The sequence below is a fragment of the Coregonus clupeaformis genome, chromosome 24, assembly GCF_020615455.1.
Source record: "Coregonus clupeaformis isolate EN_2021a chromosome 24, ASM2061545v1, whole genome shotgun sequence".
In the NCBI taxonomy this organism is placed as follows: domain Eukaryota; kingdom Metazoa; phylum Chordata; class Actinopteri; order Salmoniformes; family Salmonidae; genus Coregonus; species Coregonus clupeaformis.
In genome coordinates this window covers 10454930-10473762 of record NC_059215.1, presented here as the reverse complement: position 1 = coordinate 10473762, position 18833 = coordinate 10454930, and the positions used below count along the sequence as shown (strand labels likewise).

The 18833-nt window shown below is 45.0% G+C and overlaps 2 protein-coding genes across 3 annotated transcripts in view; both read right to left on the bottom strand.

The window, feature by feature from the left end:
• Positions 1-7423, bottom strand: LOC121537215 (protein FAM110A-like). Of its 2 annotated transcripts, XM_045207034.1 has the most exons (3): positions 7107-7423; positions 6711-6772; positions 1-2700 (listed from the first exon to the last, which is right to left on the bottom strand). In XM_045207034.1, exon 3 carries the CDS (start codon positions 2482-2484, stop codon positions 1231-1233), a length of 1254 nt encoding a protein of 417 aa, XP_045062969.1. In that variant the 5' UTR covers positions 2485-2700; positions 6711-6772; positions 7107-7423; the 3' UTR covers positions 1-1230. The 2 variants fall into 2 exon arrangements, with proteins under 2 accessions (XP_045062969.1, XP_045062970.1); XM_045207035.1 differs by lacking the exons at positions 6711-6772; positions 7107-7423 and adding an exon at positions 2811-2888.
• A 1760-nt stretch (positions 7424-9183) lies between these two features.
• LOC121538085 (prickle planar cell polarity protein 3-B) overlaps positions 9184-18833 on the bottom strand; it is a 35712-nt gene continuing 26062 nt past the window's right edge. Inside the window, exons 3-11 of the mRNA XM_041845855.2 lie at positions 16295-16478; positions 15389-15502; positions 14994-15131; positions 14525-14728; positions 13059-13245; positions 11865-12203; positions 11251-11559; positions 10605-10970; positions 9184-10504 (exon numbers count right to left, since the gene is read on the bottom strand). Of these exons, the coding sequence (XP_041701789.1) occupies positions 10026-10504; positions 10605-10970; positions 11251-11559; positions 11865-12203; positions 13059-13245; positions 14525-14728; positions 14994-15131; positions 15389-15502; positions 16295-16478 (2320 nt within the window). The 3' untranslated portion in view covers positions 9184-10025. The remainder of the gene's footprint in view (positions 10505-10604; positions 10971-11250; positions 11560-11864; positions 12204-13058; positions 13246-14524; positions 14729-14993; positions 15132-15388; positions 15503-16294; positions 16479-18833) is intronic.

Genomic DNA, 18833 nt, shown 5'->3' with positions numbered 1-18833 from the left:
TCCACAAACAAAGCGCACATTTCATTTTAGTGTCTAAAGTATTGACAAGATCATTAACAACTAAAGTGGTTGCTGTAATAGTGCTATGGCCAGGCCTATATCCTGATTGGTTTACATTCCAAATATATTTCTCAGATAGAAAAGAGCAAAGTTGTGCATTTACCAAGGATTCGAGAATCTTAGCTAGACAAGGATGCCTTGAAATGGGGCGATTAACTATTAATATCACTACTATCCCCGCCCTTATGGAGTGGCAGCACAAGAGCTGATTTCCATAATTTTGGAATATTTCCCAATAACAATGTTAAATAAAAAATGTGGGTTATTGAGCCAACAATGATGGGCGCTGCACATCATTGTGGATTTCTTGTTGTCTATGGCTAGCAAACCATCCAGGACTTATTTTTCTGTAAATAGCCTAAATGAAAAGCTTTGACCATTTCTCTGATCATTCAGCAAGTTTCCCCTATCAGCATCCAGCCCAATATCATTGTGAATAGGCTTAGAAGTTCTTTCAGAGATATGCCAGATATGAAGTGCTAAAAGCCTGCAGAACCTTTTGCAGCTGCAACTCAGCGATGGCACAGGACCAGAGATAATCGGCTGCTTTCAGAGCCTTTTAGGGTGTTGATCAGCTCAATAAAATCCTGTTTCATTAGCCATGATTTACCCTTTTTGATATCATTTGATCCCACATGCACTACAACAGCAGCAGCCCTTGGCTGTAGGAAGGTGAGGACAGAAAAATAAATATTGTGATATCCTTCACCGTAGCCCCCAGGTAGCACAGAGTTTTAGCTCCAGGAACTAAGATGTGCCTCACCATGGAACTACCAATGATAATGGCTGGAGGAAAGTGAGTAGCTGTGGACATCCAGCCTTTTCTGAGCCTCCTTGAGGACCGACGGGAGATGAGGGACGGAGGACCCTCATCAATAGAAGCCCCATTCACCAAACACTGCTTCCTTGCGCTGGATGAAACAGGTGTTAGTACCAAGTACCTTGCAATAAAATAAATGTGCACAAATGATATCCAACACTGTATCAAACTGCATTGACAGACAGTTTCCTTCACTATTAGTCCAGATCAGTCCCTTCCTTTCATTTTCCTTAGTTGGTTTATACCGGCGGTAACAGTTCTCCTGCTTTTTTCTCTGTACAGGAATTGTGTTTAAAGTTTACCTCCATGTTTTTCTCCCCTGCCTCTATTTACATCAGTCTCTCATGGCCCTAAAGGTTGGTGCTCCTGGCACTATCCTTGGATGTGCGGATACCATAAAGCCACTTGATAACTCTGGCGTTCCTCTCAATTACTGAGATGCCATAGGGAGCTGGCTCTGCAGCCCCACCTTCCTCTTCACCCTCCTGGCCTGCACACTCTGACCCAGGAGCGCTGGCACTGCGGAACTGTGCAAGGGAGGCGATGTCTGAGCCCGGCCCCTTCAGCACCTCCATCTCCGAAGGGTCCAAACCACACAGGTTGAAGAAGCGCTCCAGCTCAGTACTGGCCCGTGAGTAACGGTCACTCATGTCTGATTTGGAGCGGGTCAGAGAGGGACGTTTCCTGGAGGTACCGGACGACAGGCGGGTGACCGACGGGGAGGGCGGGAGTATGGGGGGGTTGGATGGGAGCTGGATGGGGGTAGACGGGGAGGTGGGGGTTGGGGTGTAGTTTTGTGGTGGAGGGGCTGGGACAGGTTTAGGAGATGCATGGCCTGGTGTATAGGTAGTTCGGGGGTGGTGGAGACGCAGAGATGACATAGCGTTGTGGATCTGGGTGTGTGGATGCAGAGCCATGGGCTGCTGCTGTGCTCTAAGGGGCGTCCTCACTGGCATGGTGTGGTGGGGTTGGGGTATGACGTCCAATCTACGTATGGTCACTGCAGTAGGAGACTCTGTAGGATTTAGTGGGCCAGAGGCATTTACCCTTACTTTGACTGGGGTGGACCACTCAGGACAGGGGGTCTGGATACTCTCAGCAGCCCCCGACCCAGCAGAGACTGGAGAGGGACAGGGAGAGTTGGTAGTGGTGGGGCAGTCAGAGGCCTGACTACTCTCCACTGGGTCCATGGTGGGGGTGGTAGGGGAGGTGGGGGGAATTTCAGCCTCACCCACCCCGTTGATCAGGTTACTCAGGTGCTCCAGGTCCAGTGGGGAACTCCCTTGCTGGGTGTAGTTAGGGCGAGGCGGTTGGGCCTTACGGGTGGGCCGCAGGGCGGGGGCCGGGGACATCAGAGGCTTGCGCATGACAGGCGGAGGCACTTTGATTGGCTGCTGCTTGGAGAGGGCCACCTGGCTCTTGACATATTTAGCCTTGTCTGCTGCCAGCCTCTCCACTGCGCTCTGCCTGGGCTCAGCTGCTGCCGCTGTTCTTGGTTGTAGGAGGAGGCGGTTGGGCATGAGAAGGCGGTTGGGCATTCCAGCAGCAGCAGCCCTCACGGCCACCGGCCGTCTTAGGCCAGGCTGGAGGGTCTCCACAGGCATGCTGGAGGTGGGGTTGGGAGGTAGCACGAGTGGGCTTGTTTGTCCTTGACTCCTGTCTTTATCCAGCCTTTTCTTCAGATGCCTTCAGTCCAGGATCATACTGTTCCCTATACACAAGTCCCTAAAAGCTGACAGGATGTTGCTGTGTGGCTGATATGATTCCATCTTCTTCCAGTTCCCATGGGGGTGTCACTTGAACCCTGGTGCCCTAAAGTCCTGGATGTCCAGCAGAAAAAGGAGAAACAGCATCACATCAGATAGCAACTTACACACCATCAGAGGAGAGAGACAGCATACAGGCAAGCAATCAATATAAATACAGTTACCTCAAAGACAGAGGGAGCACCTCTCTGTCAGATCATTGACCTCCTACAGAGAAACTACCCCTATGGCACTGATACTTCAACTCACACAAATCACTTTAAAGTGCTGTGGTTGACTCAGGGATATTATAAGTCAACAGTAGTGGCCCCTCCCACTGCACTCACAAAACCCCAGGATGCAGCCAATCACAACACAGAATGTTATACAGTGCCTTGCAAAAGTATTTAACCCCCTTGGCGTTTCTCCTATTTTGTTGCATTACAACCTGTAATTTAAATTGATTTTTATTTGGATTTCATGTAATGGACATACACAAAATAGTCCAAATTGGTGAAGTGAAATGAAAAAAATAACTTGTTTCAAAAAATTCTAAAAAATAAATAACGGAAAAGTGGTGCGTGCATATGTATTCACCCCCTTTGCTACGAAGCCCCTAAATAATATCTGGTGCAACCAATTACCTTCAGAAGTCACATAATTAGTTAAATAAGTCCACCTGTGTGCAATCTAAGTGTCACATGATCTGTCACATGATCTCAGTATATATACAGTGAGGGAAAAAAGTATTTGATCCCCTGCTGATTTTGTATGTTTGCCCACTGACAAAGAAATGATCAGTCTATAATTTTAATGGTAGGTTTATTTGAACAGTGAGAGACAGAATAACAACAAAAAAATCCAGAAAAACACGTCAAGAATGTTATAAATTGATTTGCATTTTAATTAGGAAAATAAGTATTTGACCCCCTCTCAATCAGAAAGATTTCTGGTTCCCAGGTGTCTTTTATACAGGTAATGAGCTGAGATTAGGAGCACACTCTTAAAGGGAGTGCTCCTAATCTCAGCTTTTTACCTGTATAAAAGACACCTGTCCACAGAAGCAATCAATCAATCAGATTCCAAACTCTCCACCATGGCCAAGACCAAAGAGCTCTCCAAGGATGTCAGGGACAAGATTGTAGGCCTACACAAGGCTGGAATGGGCTACAAGACCATCGCCAAGCAGCTTGGTGAGAAGGTGACAACAGTTGGTGCGATTATTCGCAAATGGAAGAAACACAAAATAACTGTCAATCTCCCTCGGCCTGGGGATCCATGCAAGATCTCACCTCGTGGAGTTGCAATGATCATGAGAACGGTGAGGAATCAGCCCAGAACTACACGGGAGGATCTTGTCAATGATCTCAAGGCAGCTGGGACCATAGTCACCAAGAAAACAATTGGTAACACACTACGCCGTGAAGGACTGAAATCCTGCAGCGCCCGCAAGGTCCCCCTGCTCAAGAAAGGACATATACAGGCCCGTCTGAAGTTTGCCAAGGAACATCTGAATGATTCAGAGGAGAACTGGGTGAAAGTGTTGTGGTCAGATGAGACCAAAATTGAGCTCTTTTGGCAACTCTCCGTGTTTGGAGGAGGAGGAATGTTGCCTATGACCCCAAGAACACCATCCCCACCGTCAAACATGGAGATGGAAACATTATGCTTTGGGGGTGTTTTTCTGCTAAGGGGACAGGACAACTTCACCGCATCAAAGGGACGCTGGACGGCGCCATGTACCATCAAATCTTGGGTGAGAACCTCCTTCCCTCAGCCAGGGCAATGAAAATGAGTCGTGGATGGGTATTCCAGCATGACAATGACCCAAAACACATGGCCAAGGCAACAAAGGAGTGTCTCAAGAAGAAGCACATTAAGGTCCTGGAGTGGCCTAGCCAGTCTCCAGACCTTAATCCCATAGAAAATCTGTGGAGGGAGCTGAAGGTTCGAGTTGCCAAACGTCAGGCTCGAAACCTTAATGACTTGGAGAAGATCTGGGAAGAGGAGTGGGACAAAATCCCTCCTGAGATGTGTGCAAACCTGGTGGCCAACTACAAGAAACGTCTGACCTCTGATTGCCAACAAGGGTTTTGCCACCAAGTACTAAGTCATGTTTTGCAGAGGGGTCAAATACTTATTTCCCTCATTAAAATGCAAATCAATTTATAACATTTTTGACATGTGTTTCTGGAATTTTTTTTGTTATTCTGTCTCTCACTGTTCAAATAAACCTACCATTAAAATTATAGACTGATCATGTCTTTGTCAGTGGGCAAACATACAAAATCAGCAGGGGATCAAGTACTTTTTTCCCTTCCTGTATACACCTGTTCTGAAAGCCCCCAGAGTCTGCAACACCACTAAGCAAGGGGCACCACCAAGCAAGCGGCACCATGAAGACCAAGGAGCTCTCCAAACAGGGACAAAGTTGTGGAGAAGTACAGATCAGGGTTGGGTTATAAAAAAATATCTGAAACTTTGAACATCCCACAGAGCACCTTTAAATCCATTATAAAAATGTTTAAAGAATATGGCACCACAACAAACCTGCCATGAGAGGGCCGCCCACCAAAACTCACGGACCAGGCAAGGAGGGCATTAATCAGAGGCAACAAAGAGACCAAAGATAACCCTGAAGGAGCTGCAAAGCTCCACAGCGGAGATTGGAGTATCTGTCCTTAGGACCACTTTAAGCCGTACACTCCACAGAGCTGGGATTTACGGAACAGTGGCCAGAAAAAAGCCATTGCTTCAAGAAAAAAATAAGCAAAAACGTTTTGGTGTTCCCAAAAGGCATGTGGGAGACTCCCCAAACATATGGAAGAAGGTACTCTGGTCAGATGAGACTAAATTTGAGCTTTTTGGCCATCAAGGAAAACGCTATGTCTGGCGCAAACCCAACACCTCTCATCACCCCGAGACACCATCCCCACAGTGAAGCATGGTGGTGGTAGCATCATGCTGTGGGGATGTTTTTAATCGGCAGGGACTGGGAAACTGGTCAGAATTGAAGGAATAATGGATGGTGCATGGAATGAATAGTTATGCATGCTCAAGTTCTGTTTTTTGTCTTATTTCTTGTTTGTTTCACAAAAAAGATTTTGCATCTTCAAAGTGGTAGGCATGTTGTGTAAATCAAATGATACAAACCCCCCAAACATCTATTTTAATTCCAGGTTGTATGGCAACAAAATAGGAAAAATGCCAAGGGGGGTGAATACTTTTGCAAGCCACTGTACATCTCCACAGCTGTCAACAAACTATTGTTTGGAAGAATACTCAGACAGAGCCTATCACACACAGCAACAGCTGGTAGAGGGGAACAATGCATGTCATCTTTAAATAAAGATCCCAGTTGCTAGGGGGTCGTGCTGGGCTTCCTCTAGACCAGTGTTTCCCAACTCCAGTCCTCGAGTGTACCCTACAGCACATATTTCTGTTATAGCCCCGGACAAGCACACCTGATTCAACTTGTCAACTAATCATCAAGCCCTCAGTGAGTTGAATCAGGTGAGTTTGTCTGGGACTACAGCAAAAATGTGTGCTGTTGGGGGGGTACTCGAGGACTGGAGTTGGGAAACACTGCTCTAGACTGCAGACCCTGCGATAGAGGTCTTCAGTATCTCTGAAACCATACCACTTGATCCACCCCTCTAAAAGTTGACTGTAGTTATCATCAATTTGTTTTGCTTAGAACACAAATCATGTATTTTTTGGTCTGCACCAGTAAATGTATTGAAGATCGGTGACCACAACAACAAACATTACCTTGAGTAGCTGGGTACAATGGGGTTGGGTCTGGCAAACTATTCCATTAATCTGGCACTTCTGGGGAAGAATAAGTTAATATTGTAGGCCTATTATTAACTTCTAAAGATGTTCCTATTGTGTGGTGTCATGCGCTGTTGGTAGATAAAGTGCAAAGATATGAATGTTAAACCAGTAATCTGTGCTTTATGAATGAGTGTTTAAGAAACCGCTCTGTATCTGACAGACACATTCTCAGCAACATGTTTCCCATTCCACCTAGAACCATGCCAATCCCCTACTGATGTTAGAGCGGTCTCACTGCACCCTCTTACCTGCATGTTCCTTATCTCTTCATCTCGATGTCGCTCCTCCTCTCCCTCCACACACACTCCTACTGTACACACAGTACAATTTATTAGTCAATGAGGGCAGAGTACATTCTGTTTTATTAGGCTAACTTCTCAGAATACAGTAATACTGAACACACAGAGGTATGTAAAGTGGTACGTAAAACAAAACCTGATCCTTCTCCTTCAACCCAGTGTCAAGTGTCAGCTTCTTCCATTTAGGAAGAAAAAACACCTAACACTGAAAGGATCTCTCACATGCATACACTCAAGGCTTATAGATTGATTGTCCTTAAGTTCTTTGATCCTGTTTGTTTGAAGGCGTTTGTTACTTGGACACACACAGACTTCCTCGGGGGTTACTCTCCAATGAAATCTCACCTTTAGAATGGAAGTAATATCTTACAGGTCCCCAACAGAACTCTGGGCCTCTCTCCACAGCTCAGCACGCCACAGACGATACAAACTGCAGAATTCTACTGCAGAGCCAGAATGGAAAGGAGCAACAGACCAGCCAAACTTGTCAGATTGCTCACGTGCTCCTCCTTCTCGTTCCCCTACCTGACTACTACTTTTTCTTCTCCTTCTATGGTATTATGGCTGTCTGCAAACATACGTTAGAGGTGCATGCCGCCACCTTCTGTGTGGGCTGTGTCAGCCTACTGTTATGGAGTGTGAATTCATTACACTTTGTGAAACAAAAAGGGATGGGAAAAAAGGAGGGGGAAAAGAGAAGAAAACAATGTGCCCTGCCAACTAACTAACTAAACCTACACCAATTAAAACCTCACCACTATTCCACTACTTTGGCTCTATCTGAGCCTACCCCAGGCTGGCAGCCTGGGAGGACGGAACACTGTTGCTCAACACACCTTGTAACTCTTTTGCTGTAAAATCTTGTACATACAAGTACTTCTCTGCAGCTGCCACCACATCTATTTTCTTTGATTTATGTTCCATTTCTGCCAGTTGATAACCATGGCAATGAATACTATGAAGCCAACCTTGCTGAAGCACGTTATTCCTGTTTGAAAGTCGGACACTGTGGTGGTTTTCCAACAGCAAGGCTCAGATCAACATGGCAGTGTCAACATAGCTGCTATTGTTTATAAAGGTTTGTCTGTATAAATGTCGAAATAAACCTTTCTGTACCCCCATATCACACACTAACAAACTGGAAACATAACATGTACAATTCGTTGGTTAGATTAATATTACTTTTCATTTGTATCCCCTGAATCACAGCAAAATTGGTTCCTGTTTCAGTTAAATAATTGGCCACGTTTGCGTGGGTCAAACAAAAACAACCTAGTGTTGATAAACAGCACCTCCCACAATGCAAGTGATGGCTGTATTGTGGAGTTGGTGAGAAGCAACTGTAACGACCTCTTTAAAAAAAACTGCATGACCTTTGATCACATGATTTTTGTAAAGTTCATGTAGTCGCAAGTCTGACAATTGTTATAACCATAATGCAACACACTTTAAAAGGCGGTGACCAACGAGTCAACGACTTGACAAAAGTGATCCGCTCGAACGCGCCCAGTGGCCGTGTTCGAAAGCATCAAAGCGACTGACTGATCTACAAATCACCTTGCATCATTAATAACGACTCATTATTTGTAGATCAATCAGCTAGTCACAATTTACCCATGATACATTGGGGTTTTGATCCTCTCTAACACGGCCAGTGTCTTCTCAGTTTCACCACGCTCTCCACCGGGTCTGCGTCGTCCCACCTGGTTACTCTGACCAAATCACTCCTACATAAGGAAGTACACTGGCTTCTTCTGTCATGTGATAATAGCAGTTTCCAATTCTCTAATGATTTCAGTAATCAGAATGATTTTTAAAATATGAAATGAGAACAAAGGGTTGTTTTAAATAAATGTATTTCCCCTATTACAGAACTTACAGAAACGGTAATTTCCTCATAATTTCTGAAAAGTTACAGTTTAATTGAATAGCGTTTTATATTTCAACAAAAAACATAGAAAAACAGGAACCAGCACCCAAGAGTATACAAATAATAACTGGACAAAAACAAATATTAATGTACATGTTGCACTATTTCCTCTTTTGAACATATCATACACTTACATAGGGAGGCTTTACTTCAAAATGGAAACCGCAGACACACATGAACATACACACCAACATTCACAGCCCAGGTTATTGTGTACAGATAAATCTCACTGTGTGGGCCTGCTACTCTGTTAATTATTTATGCATAGTCACTTTAACTCTACCCACATGTACATATTACTTCAACTACCTCAACTAGCCGGTGCCCCCGCACATTGACTCTGCACCGGTAACCCCCCTGTATATATAGCCTCCCTACTGTTATTTTATTTTACTTCTGCTCTTTTTTTCTCAACACTTTTTTTGTTGTTGTTTTATTTTTACTTTTTTTGTTAAAAATAAATGCACTGTTGGTTAAGGGCTGTAAGTAAGCATTTCACTGTAATGTCTGCACCTGTTGTATTCGGCGCATGTGACCAATACAATTTGATTTGATTTGATTTGACATTCTTAATTTTGGTACTCACTGCTCTCCCAGAGTATTTAACCAACTATTTGGTGACTCATAACTGTGTAACATTGCATATAATGCCAAAGAAAAAAACAGTAGGCTACAAAAACATTTGAAACATTTATATCGGCCTTGGCTAGATGGAAGAATGTGGTGGAGAACAACTCTCTGTGTGGAAGCTGTGAGAGAAATGCCCATGAAGACTCATTAACTACAAATAAAGGTAGACTGAGAAGGAATCCTCAAAACCTTACATCTATGGTCCTATACTGTACAAAAATAGAAAGGTCAGTAAGAATAACTTCCCACAATAAATGCTTACATGTTTATACTGGAATGAGAGTTCTCTCTCCACAAATTCACTTGAATAATATAATGCAAAGTGAATTTCCCCCCTTTTCTGAGTAAATCCTTTGGTTGTTCTTATGCTGTAACATGCACTGTGGCACACAGTGACGTTTCCTTACAGAAGCTTACAGATCTTCCCAGATGGATGCAAGTTTCATTTTACTGTGCAAAAAAGTGCCCGAAACAATATACAAACATAAAACGTATACAATTGTTATTTTAATATGTACACTAATATGTACTATGACGTATCTCTCTGATTCGTCATTGTACAGTAGTTCACTCCATCTTTGAATAAGTCTGCTGCATAGGAGTATTGTGTTCAAAGTATCCCAAAGGAATACCAACATATTACAGATTTATTTTTGTGATATTGAACATTGCCTTAACTTTCACTGGGTCTGTGAGGGTCAAAGTTAGGAGATTGCACAGTTCTTGTCTTTGTCCTTTGCGCCAAGGCTATTTGCCCTCCTCCTCCTTCTCAGGCTGTTCCTCAAACCCCTGTCCTTTACTCCCTCCCTCTCTCCGTCCCCCTCTCCCTCCCTCTCTCCATCCACGGACTGGGGCCTTCGGGTTAGCTGGGGGGGCAGGGGGATGGGCTGCCCCAGGAAGTAACCCTCTTCCTCTGAGGAGGAGGAGGAGGAGCAGGTTGAGCAGGAGTCCTCGTGTTTGTTGTACTGGGCTGGCTGGAGGGTGAGTGACAGGGGCTCTGTGGTGCCAGGGGAAGAGAGGGAAGCCCTCTCCCTCTCTCCTCTCCATTCTAGAGCGTCCAGACGGGGCCGATCAGGCACAGAGTAATGGAAGTGTCTCTCTGTGCCTAGGTGGAGAATGGAGTCCGAGGCCACGCGGCCGCGGTTCCACCCCCGCCGTAAACTACGATGTTGGTATGAACCATCTGTGAGGAGACACAGAAAATTAGAGACGGTTGGTAGTTGTGAAGAAAATAAAAAAGAACAGGAGAAGGAAAATAAAAAAAAGTGGTATTTGTCTCTTACCCAGAAGGTCCATTTGAGGTGGAATGCCCTTCTGCATATGTAATCTGCGCCCAAAACCTCCATCCTCTTCCTCCCCCTGTTCTTCTTCCCCATCTCCTTTCTCCTCCTCATCTTCTTCTTCTTCCTCCTCCTCCTCATTCACAGAGTAGCTGCAGCTGATTGGCTCTCGAAAGCTGACCCTGGCTGTCCCACTGCGAAATGATTGGGGGCTATGGTCAGGGGGGCTTGGTTCTGGTTGGTGCAGACTTGGCTTGGTCATCAAATCACAAGACTTGGTGGGTAGAGTGAGTGGGAGGGGCGGCGGGTCAGCAGGACTGGGGTGGTTTAGTGATGCAGGTAAGGAGGAGTTCCTCGGGGGAGGAAACACTGGGAAGAGGGAGAGGGAACAAATAAAATACCTCAATCCATAAAAAGGTAAAGGATTCAATTACTGTTCAATCAACTCACAATAACAGGAGGTGAGAAAGATGTGAAGACGGATTTATAGAATACTACCAACTCTTTCTTATGGCCAATTGTATCTAACAGAGCACTACAGTTAACTGTTTCATTCTGAACACAATGCTTTAGCTTAAGACCCACATTTATTATGCATGTCATTGCCTTGAAGTGGCACTTTGTAGAACAATTCACCCATGTGTAATACCTTGCGTAACTTGACTACTCTTCTCCACCCAGTTCCCACAGTCCTTTGTTGTAGACGTTCCTCTACTGAAACTGGTGAGGGGGTGTCCAGCGTAGCCGTTGGGCTCTCCTAAAAACTCCAGACTACTGCCTTGATGCTTGCCACAGTCTCCAGGGTGCAAACTGTTGAGTGATTGGTCGACAGGCCAAGATGGTGCCCAGCCATTGGCTAAGCGACAGTGGGGAAGTGGAGAGTAGGACCTTCTGAGGTTAGGATGACCTTTGGGTGGCGGGGGGACTCCATTTGGAACATTAGTAGAGATGGGAACACCTGGGAGACAGAGTTGAAATGAAGATAAAACACCTTGCTTGAATAGAAAAGGCTATGTAATCTTTGACAATTTCTAAATGGTATTGTTTTGATAATTTGATCAAAGTTGCCTTGGATAAAATAACCTGCTAAATAACTCAAATTATCTTTCTTCATTTCAATTACATTCCCTGCAGGCTATGTTATGTTTGTATGTGTATGAGTATTACATAGCTGTTACATGCTGGGCAAATAAAAAGGCTCAGGCATGACCTACATAACATGTAAATGCCATCTGCATATATGCATGTACAGTAGGTCCCTACCTATATTTTCCTGTGCAGCATGAACGCAGTCTTTTCCTGGGACAACAGGGATGTTGGCTCCCTCTGGTGGTTGCTGTGGGGAGCAGCGCTGCGACTGCTGGATCTTCTCTGCTGTCTCACAGCGTCTGTGCTGTGGAGGCCGGCTCTGGAGGGCTGAGTCACATGAGTCTGAGTTATCTGGGTCCTCTCCCAGGGAGCAGGGCCTGGAGCAGAAGATGAGGCCCCCACGCGGGAGGAAGGGCCGCCCCAGCAGGGGGAGCCGACAGCGGGCACAGCAGAAACACGACTCGGCTGCATGCCAGTGCTGGCCCTCATAGGTCATCTGACCCTGGTCTATACCTGGAAGACAAAGAGAGGCTCTAAGAAAGTTGTCTCTATGTGAGCGTGTATATTTCTCTGTGTGAGTGAGTATATGTTTCTTTCTGTGCACGTGTGTATATTATTTTTTATGTGTACAGATGCCTTATCTTAAATTTGATCATCCTGTTGTTGCAGGAAGTTTCCTGCACAGCGGGAAATGCTAACTTGTAGTGTATTCAAGGTTAAAAAGGCTTCTAAAGTTTGTAATTTCCTCTTTAAAATGTCAGACTTGATTTGCCCTAACGGAAAATGTACCAACCCCTACAAAAATGACCCTTCATTATAATCCACAAAACTATTAACATTTCCTGTTGCTGCAGGATTATTTTCCTGCTGTAGTAAACTGGCTCATATGACGATCCTACATCTGTATGTGTTCACAGCGTTCCACAGGGATGCTGGCCCATGTTGACTACAATGCTTCCCACAGTTTTGTCAAGTTGGCTAGATGTCCTTTGGGTGGTAGACCACTCTTGATACACACAAGAAAATGTTGAGCGTAAAAAACCCAGCAGCGTTGCAGTTCTTGACACAAACCAGTGTGCCTGGCACCTACTACCATACCCCCGTTCAAAGGCAATTACATATTTTGTCTTGCCCATTCTCCCTTGCCCATTCTCCCTCACACATATACAATCCATGTCTCAATTGTCTCAAGGCTTAAAAATCCTTCTTTCATCTACACTGATTGAAGTGACATCAATAAGGGATCATAACTTTCACCTGGATTCATCTGGTCAGTCTATGTCATGGAAAGAGCAGGTGTTCTTAATGTTTTGTATACTCATTGTATGTTTCCCTTTGTGGAAACATGGACATGTGTAGTTGCAGTACCTATGTGTTCCCCACAGGTGTCACAGTACTCTGCATAGAAGGACTCATAGCAGGAGCAGCAGTATGGCCGGCTCTCCCTCATGATGTACCGCTGCCCTCCCAACGCTGCCTCACACTCAAAACAACAGAAGTGCTTCATGTGCCAGTGTCGGCCCTCTGCCTCCGTACACTCATCTGCTAGAATGATCTGCATTTCAGGGAGAGAAAGAGTGAAGAAGAAAGAAGGTGGGTCAACAAATCATATCTCAAGAAAATACTTCACTATTGAATATTTCTGGATGTTGAAAGACATTTTCATTCCTCTGACAAACAGGCTTTCCCAGAGTATCCGTGTGACAGGGCCAATGTTGTGTCCTCTAAGGACTTCCCACTGTGCACACACTGGTTGAATCTTCATTGTTTCTATGTCATTTCAATGAAATGACGTTGAAACCAACATGGAATAGATGTTGAATTTATGTCTGTGCCCAGTGGGTTGTGAAAGTCAGTCATGACAGACCTATTTGTCTACTTCAACTGATCTCTTTAAGTCACAAACAAAGAGGGTGTAAATGAGAGGGAGTCAGAGTGTGTGTGTGTGTGTGTGTGTGTGTGTGCGTGCGTGTTGATCTTTGTGTCTGTCTGTCTGGATTGCTGTCTATCTGTTTGTCTGGCTGTCTGTTTGTCCTATCAAATTTACCCTGTTAGTGTTGCTGCATTCATAATCAGTGAAAAGTAGTGAATATTTCTGTGTGTGTGAGTGTGTGTGCCTGAGGAGGAGAGATTAAAAAGGTGCTTGTGGAACAACAACATATGGCTCACTGTGGGACTAGATGTTCCTCTAGGGTCTACAGCAGTGTTGTCAAACTCATTTTGACCCAGGGGCCACATTTGGTCTTCAATGAGCTCCAGAGGGCCGCACTGAAAATTGCTTATATTTCCTCGCCGTCAAAACTGGCTAAATATTGACTCTATCCATCATTTTTTGCATTTTCAAAGCTCCCTGACTGTCAAGCTTTCATTTCAGTGGCTATTAGCGAGCTGGAAACAGTCAAGAAACTATGAATGTCGGGCCATTATAATTTCTACACAGTTTCAATTTTATTTTAGTCATTTTAAAGTATATTGAGTTCTCCCCTCCCCCCGCCGTATGTTTGACAACCCCGGTCTACAGGCACATGAATCAAAGACAAAAGACAGACTCTCCCAGCCCAGAGTAAGAGTACACATCTCCTCATAAGAGTCAGTGTTAGAACTGGAGAGAGTGGCGATTTGAACTGGAGATTTTTAGACAGGGCAGATAGAATGTATAAACGGACAGTGGATACACAGTTTAGAGAGCTTTGTGGGGACAGGACAGACAGCAGTTAAACAGTAACAGTATGGAGAGATTTGTGGACTGGACAGGGCAGGCCAGAGTGTATGAGCCAGTATGGAGAGATTTGCATTGTAGACATGACAGGACATGACAGGGCAGAGCCAGTCACCTCATCACAGGCCTGGCAGCGTGGTTTCATTCTCTCAGCGTGGTGCCGGCCGCAGTAGATCTGTCCATCCTGGTAGAAGTAGATGAGGTCTACCAGCAGCTCAGTGCACGAGGCACACTGGAAACACTGAGGGTGCCAGCAGCTACCGTGCCCCGCCCGGCTGGCAAACACCGCTATGTCCCCACCATAGATCTGTCTGCCACACTGAAACACAGAAAGAGAGAGAGAGAGAGAGAGAGACGGAGAGAGAGAGAGAAAGAAAGAGAGAAAGAGAGAGAAAGAGAGAGAGTGAGAGAAAATGAGAGCGAGACAAAACAACAAGTAAACAAAATGCAAATGAGCCTGTGGGAGTACAGAGCATACATACACTAAAAACCATCTCCATCTCCTTGATCCCTCTCTCTCACTGTTTCCATTCCACCCTAGTCTCCCCCCTGATCCCCCATCCCCCTCCCTCAGCACTGTCTACCTGTTGGCAGATGGCTCCGGTCATGGTGACAGGGAACAGTCTGACCATGCCTCTTCCCAGGTTCTCCCTCTTCCTCTGCTGACTGAACAGACACAGCTCCTTCTTCTCCTCCTCATCCAGATGGTTACAGTACTGATGCTGGAAACCGGAAACACATACAGTTATAATGCTGACTCAGACAAGCAGAACAGTTTAGTGAGGAACAACACAAACCAACTACATTACAGCCCAGAGGTTAGGAAAACCAACATTTCACACAGAGTTGCAGACTAGTCCTAGAGAACACTTACAATGCTGAGTCAGACAAGCATCCCAGCAGAAATTTTTTTTTTTACAGCCCAGGGGCGTTAGGACACCAAAACCTCACACAGAGTTACAGTATTAGTGACCGTTACCTCACTGTCGTGGGCTGGTAGCTGGTGAAGGAGCTGTTTGATGCGATATCTCTCTCCTGAACTGTTAGCATAGGGCACTCTGTCCTCCGGGATACAGCTGAAATACTGATACACCTGCATTAAAAAACAAGAATGTTCAGACACACACACACACACACACACACACACACACATTTTCAACCCTGTGTGTATGCAAATAAGAATGTGTGTTGAAGTTTAAACATACACTGAGTGTACAAAACATTAAGGACACCTGCTCTTTCCATGACATAGACTGACCAGGTGAATCCAGGTGAAAACTATGATCCCTTATTGATGTCACTTGTTAAATCCACTTCAATCAGTGTAGATGAAGGGGAGGAGACAGGTTAAAGAAGGATTTTTAAGCCTTGAGACAATTGAGGCATGGATTGTGTATGTGTGCCATTCAGAGGGTGAATGGGCAAAACAAAATATTTAATTCCCTTTGAACAAGGTATGGTAGTAGGTGCCAGGTGCACCAGTTTGAGTGTCAAGAACTGAAAATCTGATGGGTTTTTCACTCAACAGTTTCCCATGTGTTTCAAGAATGGTCCCCCACCCAAAGGACATCCAGCCAACTTGACACAATTGGAGTAAACATGGGCCAGCATCCCTGTAGAACGCTTTCGACACCTTGTAGAGTCCATGCCCCGACAAATTGAGGCTGTTCTGAAGGCAAAAGGGGGGGTGGAACTCAATATTAGGAAGATGTTCTTAATGTTTTGTACACTTATTGTATATGCTGAGTGTTAATGTCTGCATGTATGTGAGTGTGTGCGTGCATGTGTTTGTGTGTGTGGTGTGCATGTGTGCGTGTATGTGCTTGCATGCCTGCGTGCATGCATTAATGTATGTAAGTGAAGCGCTCGCTGTACTGGTTCTGACCTGCTCCGGCTTGAGTCCAGGTGGGACCCAGGCGTACTCCTCGGAGGCGCAGCCCGAGTCGTCGTCAGATATGGAGTGTCTTTGGAAGTCTGAAACCAGCTTCATCATCATCCTCTCCAGCTGGCCCGGCACCACCCGCACTGCATGCTCCTCACGCACACACTTACAGTGCACACAGATCTTTCTGTGGAGAGAAGAAGAGGACAATGGGTTCAATACATGCCAACTTAGAGTATTGCACAGATGCAACACCTACCAAACAGAAGGCTAGGATTGAACAGTTGGCAACAGTGTGACTACGTTTGAATAATCTTATCATAAAAACACGCCATTGATTGCCAACTCAATACCCATACTGTCTGTAGTCAAGTATTGCATGGTTGGAACATAATTTGCGTTGGAGACATGAAGTAATTAGCCAGTCCACAAACATTCTTGAGTGTGACTCAATATGACTCCCTACATTACAGTTACGCATTCCTAAGACAACAAACAGGTGTTCATCCAAGGAGAGGCATGTCACCAGCTCGGATACAGTCAAATACACACTGCACAATCAGAGGCTAAAACAAGCATGGAGTCAAACTGCAAACTGACACACACACACATTCAGTCTAACAGTGACATGGTTGGACACACATAACTGGATGAGGTAGCTGACCATTCTCTGAATACCTGCTGAAGGAGACCCCAGCCCATTGAGCGGACATGTTTAACACCTTGTCACCTATGGTAAACATACCGGTAAGCCTCATCTTTGCCTGAGTCATGCCCTGCACATTAAGATTCCCACCGTTGCTGGGAAGGTGGTAGCTGCATCCCAATATGGCGACCGGAGTATGGGCAAATGGGTGTGTCGAAAGGACAGTAGTGGGTGTGTGGAAAGGAGTGGGTGTGTCGAAAGCGCTCTGCTATACACTGAGTGTATGACTGACCAGGTGACAGACTGACCAGGTGAATCCAGGTGAAAGCTATGATCCCTTATTGATGTCACTTGTTAAATCCACTTCAAATCAGTGTAGATGAAGTGGAGGAGACAGATTAAAGAAGGATTTTTAAGCCTTGAGACAATTGAGACATGGATTGTGTATGTGTGCCATTCAGAGGGTGAATGGGCAAAGAAAATATTTAAATGCTTTTAAACAGGGTATGGTAGTAGGTGCCAGGTGCACCGGTTTGTGTCAAGAACTGCAACACTGCTGGGTTTTTAACGCGCAACAGTTTTCTGTGTGTATCAAAAATGGCCCACCACCCAAGGGACATCTAGCCAATTTGACACAACTGTGGGAAGTATTGGAGTCAACATTGGCCAGCATCCCTGTGAAACTCTTTCGACACCTTGTAGAGTCCATTCCCCGACGAATTGAGGCTGTTCTGAGGGCAAAAGGGTGAGGGGGGTGCAACTCAATATTAGGAAGGTGTTCTTAATGTTTTGTACACTGTGTAGGTTAGACGGTTTTGATTGAGCAGTGTTTTTTCTTCTTCTGTTTCTTACCACGCAACTACCGTACCGCAAGAGGTTGGGACTTCTGTTTTGAAGCCAGAGCATGAGTCTGAGTTGTATTTCACTGTTAGTTTCTCAAAAATTATTGTACATTTTCAGTTATAAAACTGACGATTGTTTATTTTTGATTAAAAGTATTGATGATGGGTGTGCTGTTGCTTCATGTGTTATATGTGTGTGCTTACTGTGACTGTCACCCTGATATTGGCTACTTCCCACGCCATTGCCGGACAGTAGTTCTTGGCGATGTTGTTACCGTTCATGCCCACCCCATTGAGTAGTAGACTGTATGTATGTATCAAGGTGACATCTAGATGGTTATTAATATTAGTTATTTCTTGTGTAAGCTGCTATCCCGATCTGGCTATGGCATATGGCTGTGGGCTACACTAGTTCATTTGGCAGACAAGATTTGCTTAGAATTCCGTGGCATTATTTTATATTGTTTTATAGTATGAAGAATACAATTGAACATAGCTGAATAAAATAGAAAGGATATTTTCTCCAAATGATGAGGGAGTGCGCACATGTGGCTATTCTTTTGACAAGCCTTGATAATGCCTCGAATTTCCCGGCAGAATCCCCTTTGTGTGGCCGTAATGCTGCTTTAAAAAATCCATGCCTTTTGCGGCCAGTGGCCGTTGTTCCCTTGGGCTGAATATAATAATTATCATTCCCTTCTCCCGGCTGCGTGCTCCGAAGCACCTCTCACTCACATGGCTCTCTCAGATATCTCAATTGTTATTAGACAATGCCGTCACATGATCGGGTCTTTCTCACAGGCTGAAGACAGACACATCAGGGTCGCAACTGAGTGTCCTTATCCAATTCCGAGGCGCATATTGAAGATATTGGAAGAACTGTCCACATTTACTTTTAGTCAGCCAACAAGATGAGTAGGCCTAACGAACAACAAAAGCACTAGCCTATGTCAATCTACTATCCCCCATAGTACAAAAGTTGACCTATTCTATACTGTGTGAGAAATAATGATTCCAAACATAGTCTGGGACAGTTGTGGGATGCAATAGATCC

What these genes read in the sequence shown, in the direction of transcription:
- LOC121537215 (XM_045207034.1), bottom strand. Translation starts at nt 2,484, where the DNA reads ATGCCTGTGGAGACCCTCCAGCCTGGCCTAAGACGGCCGGTGGCCGTG.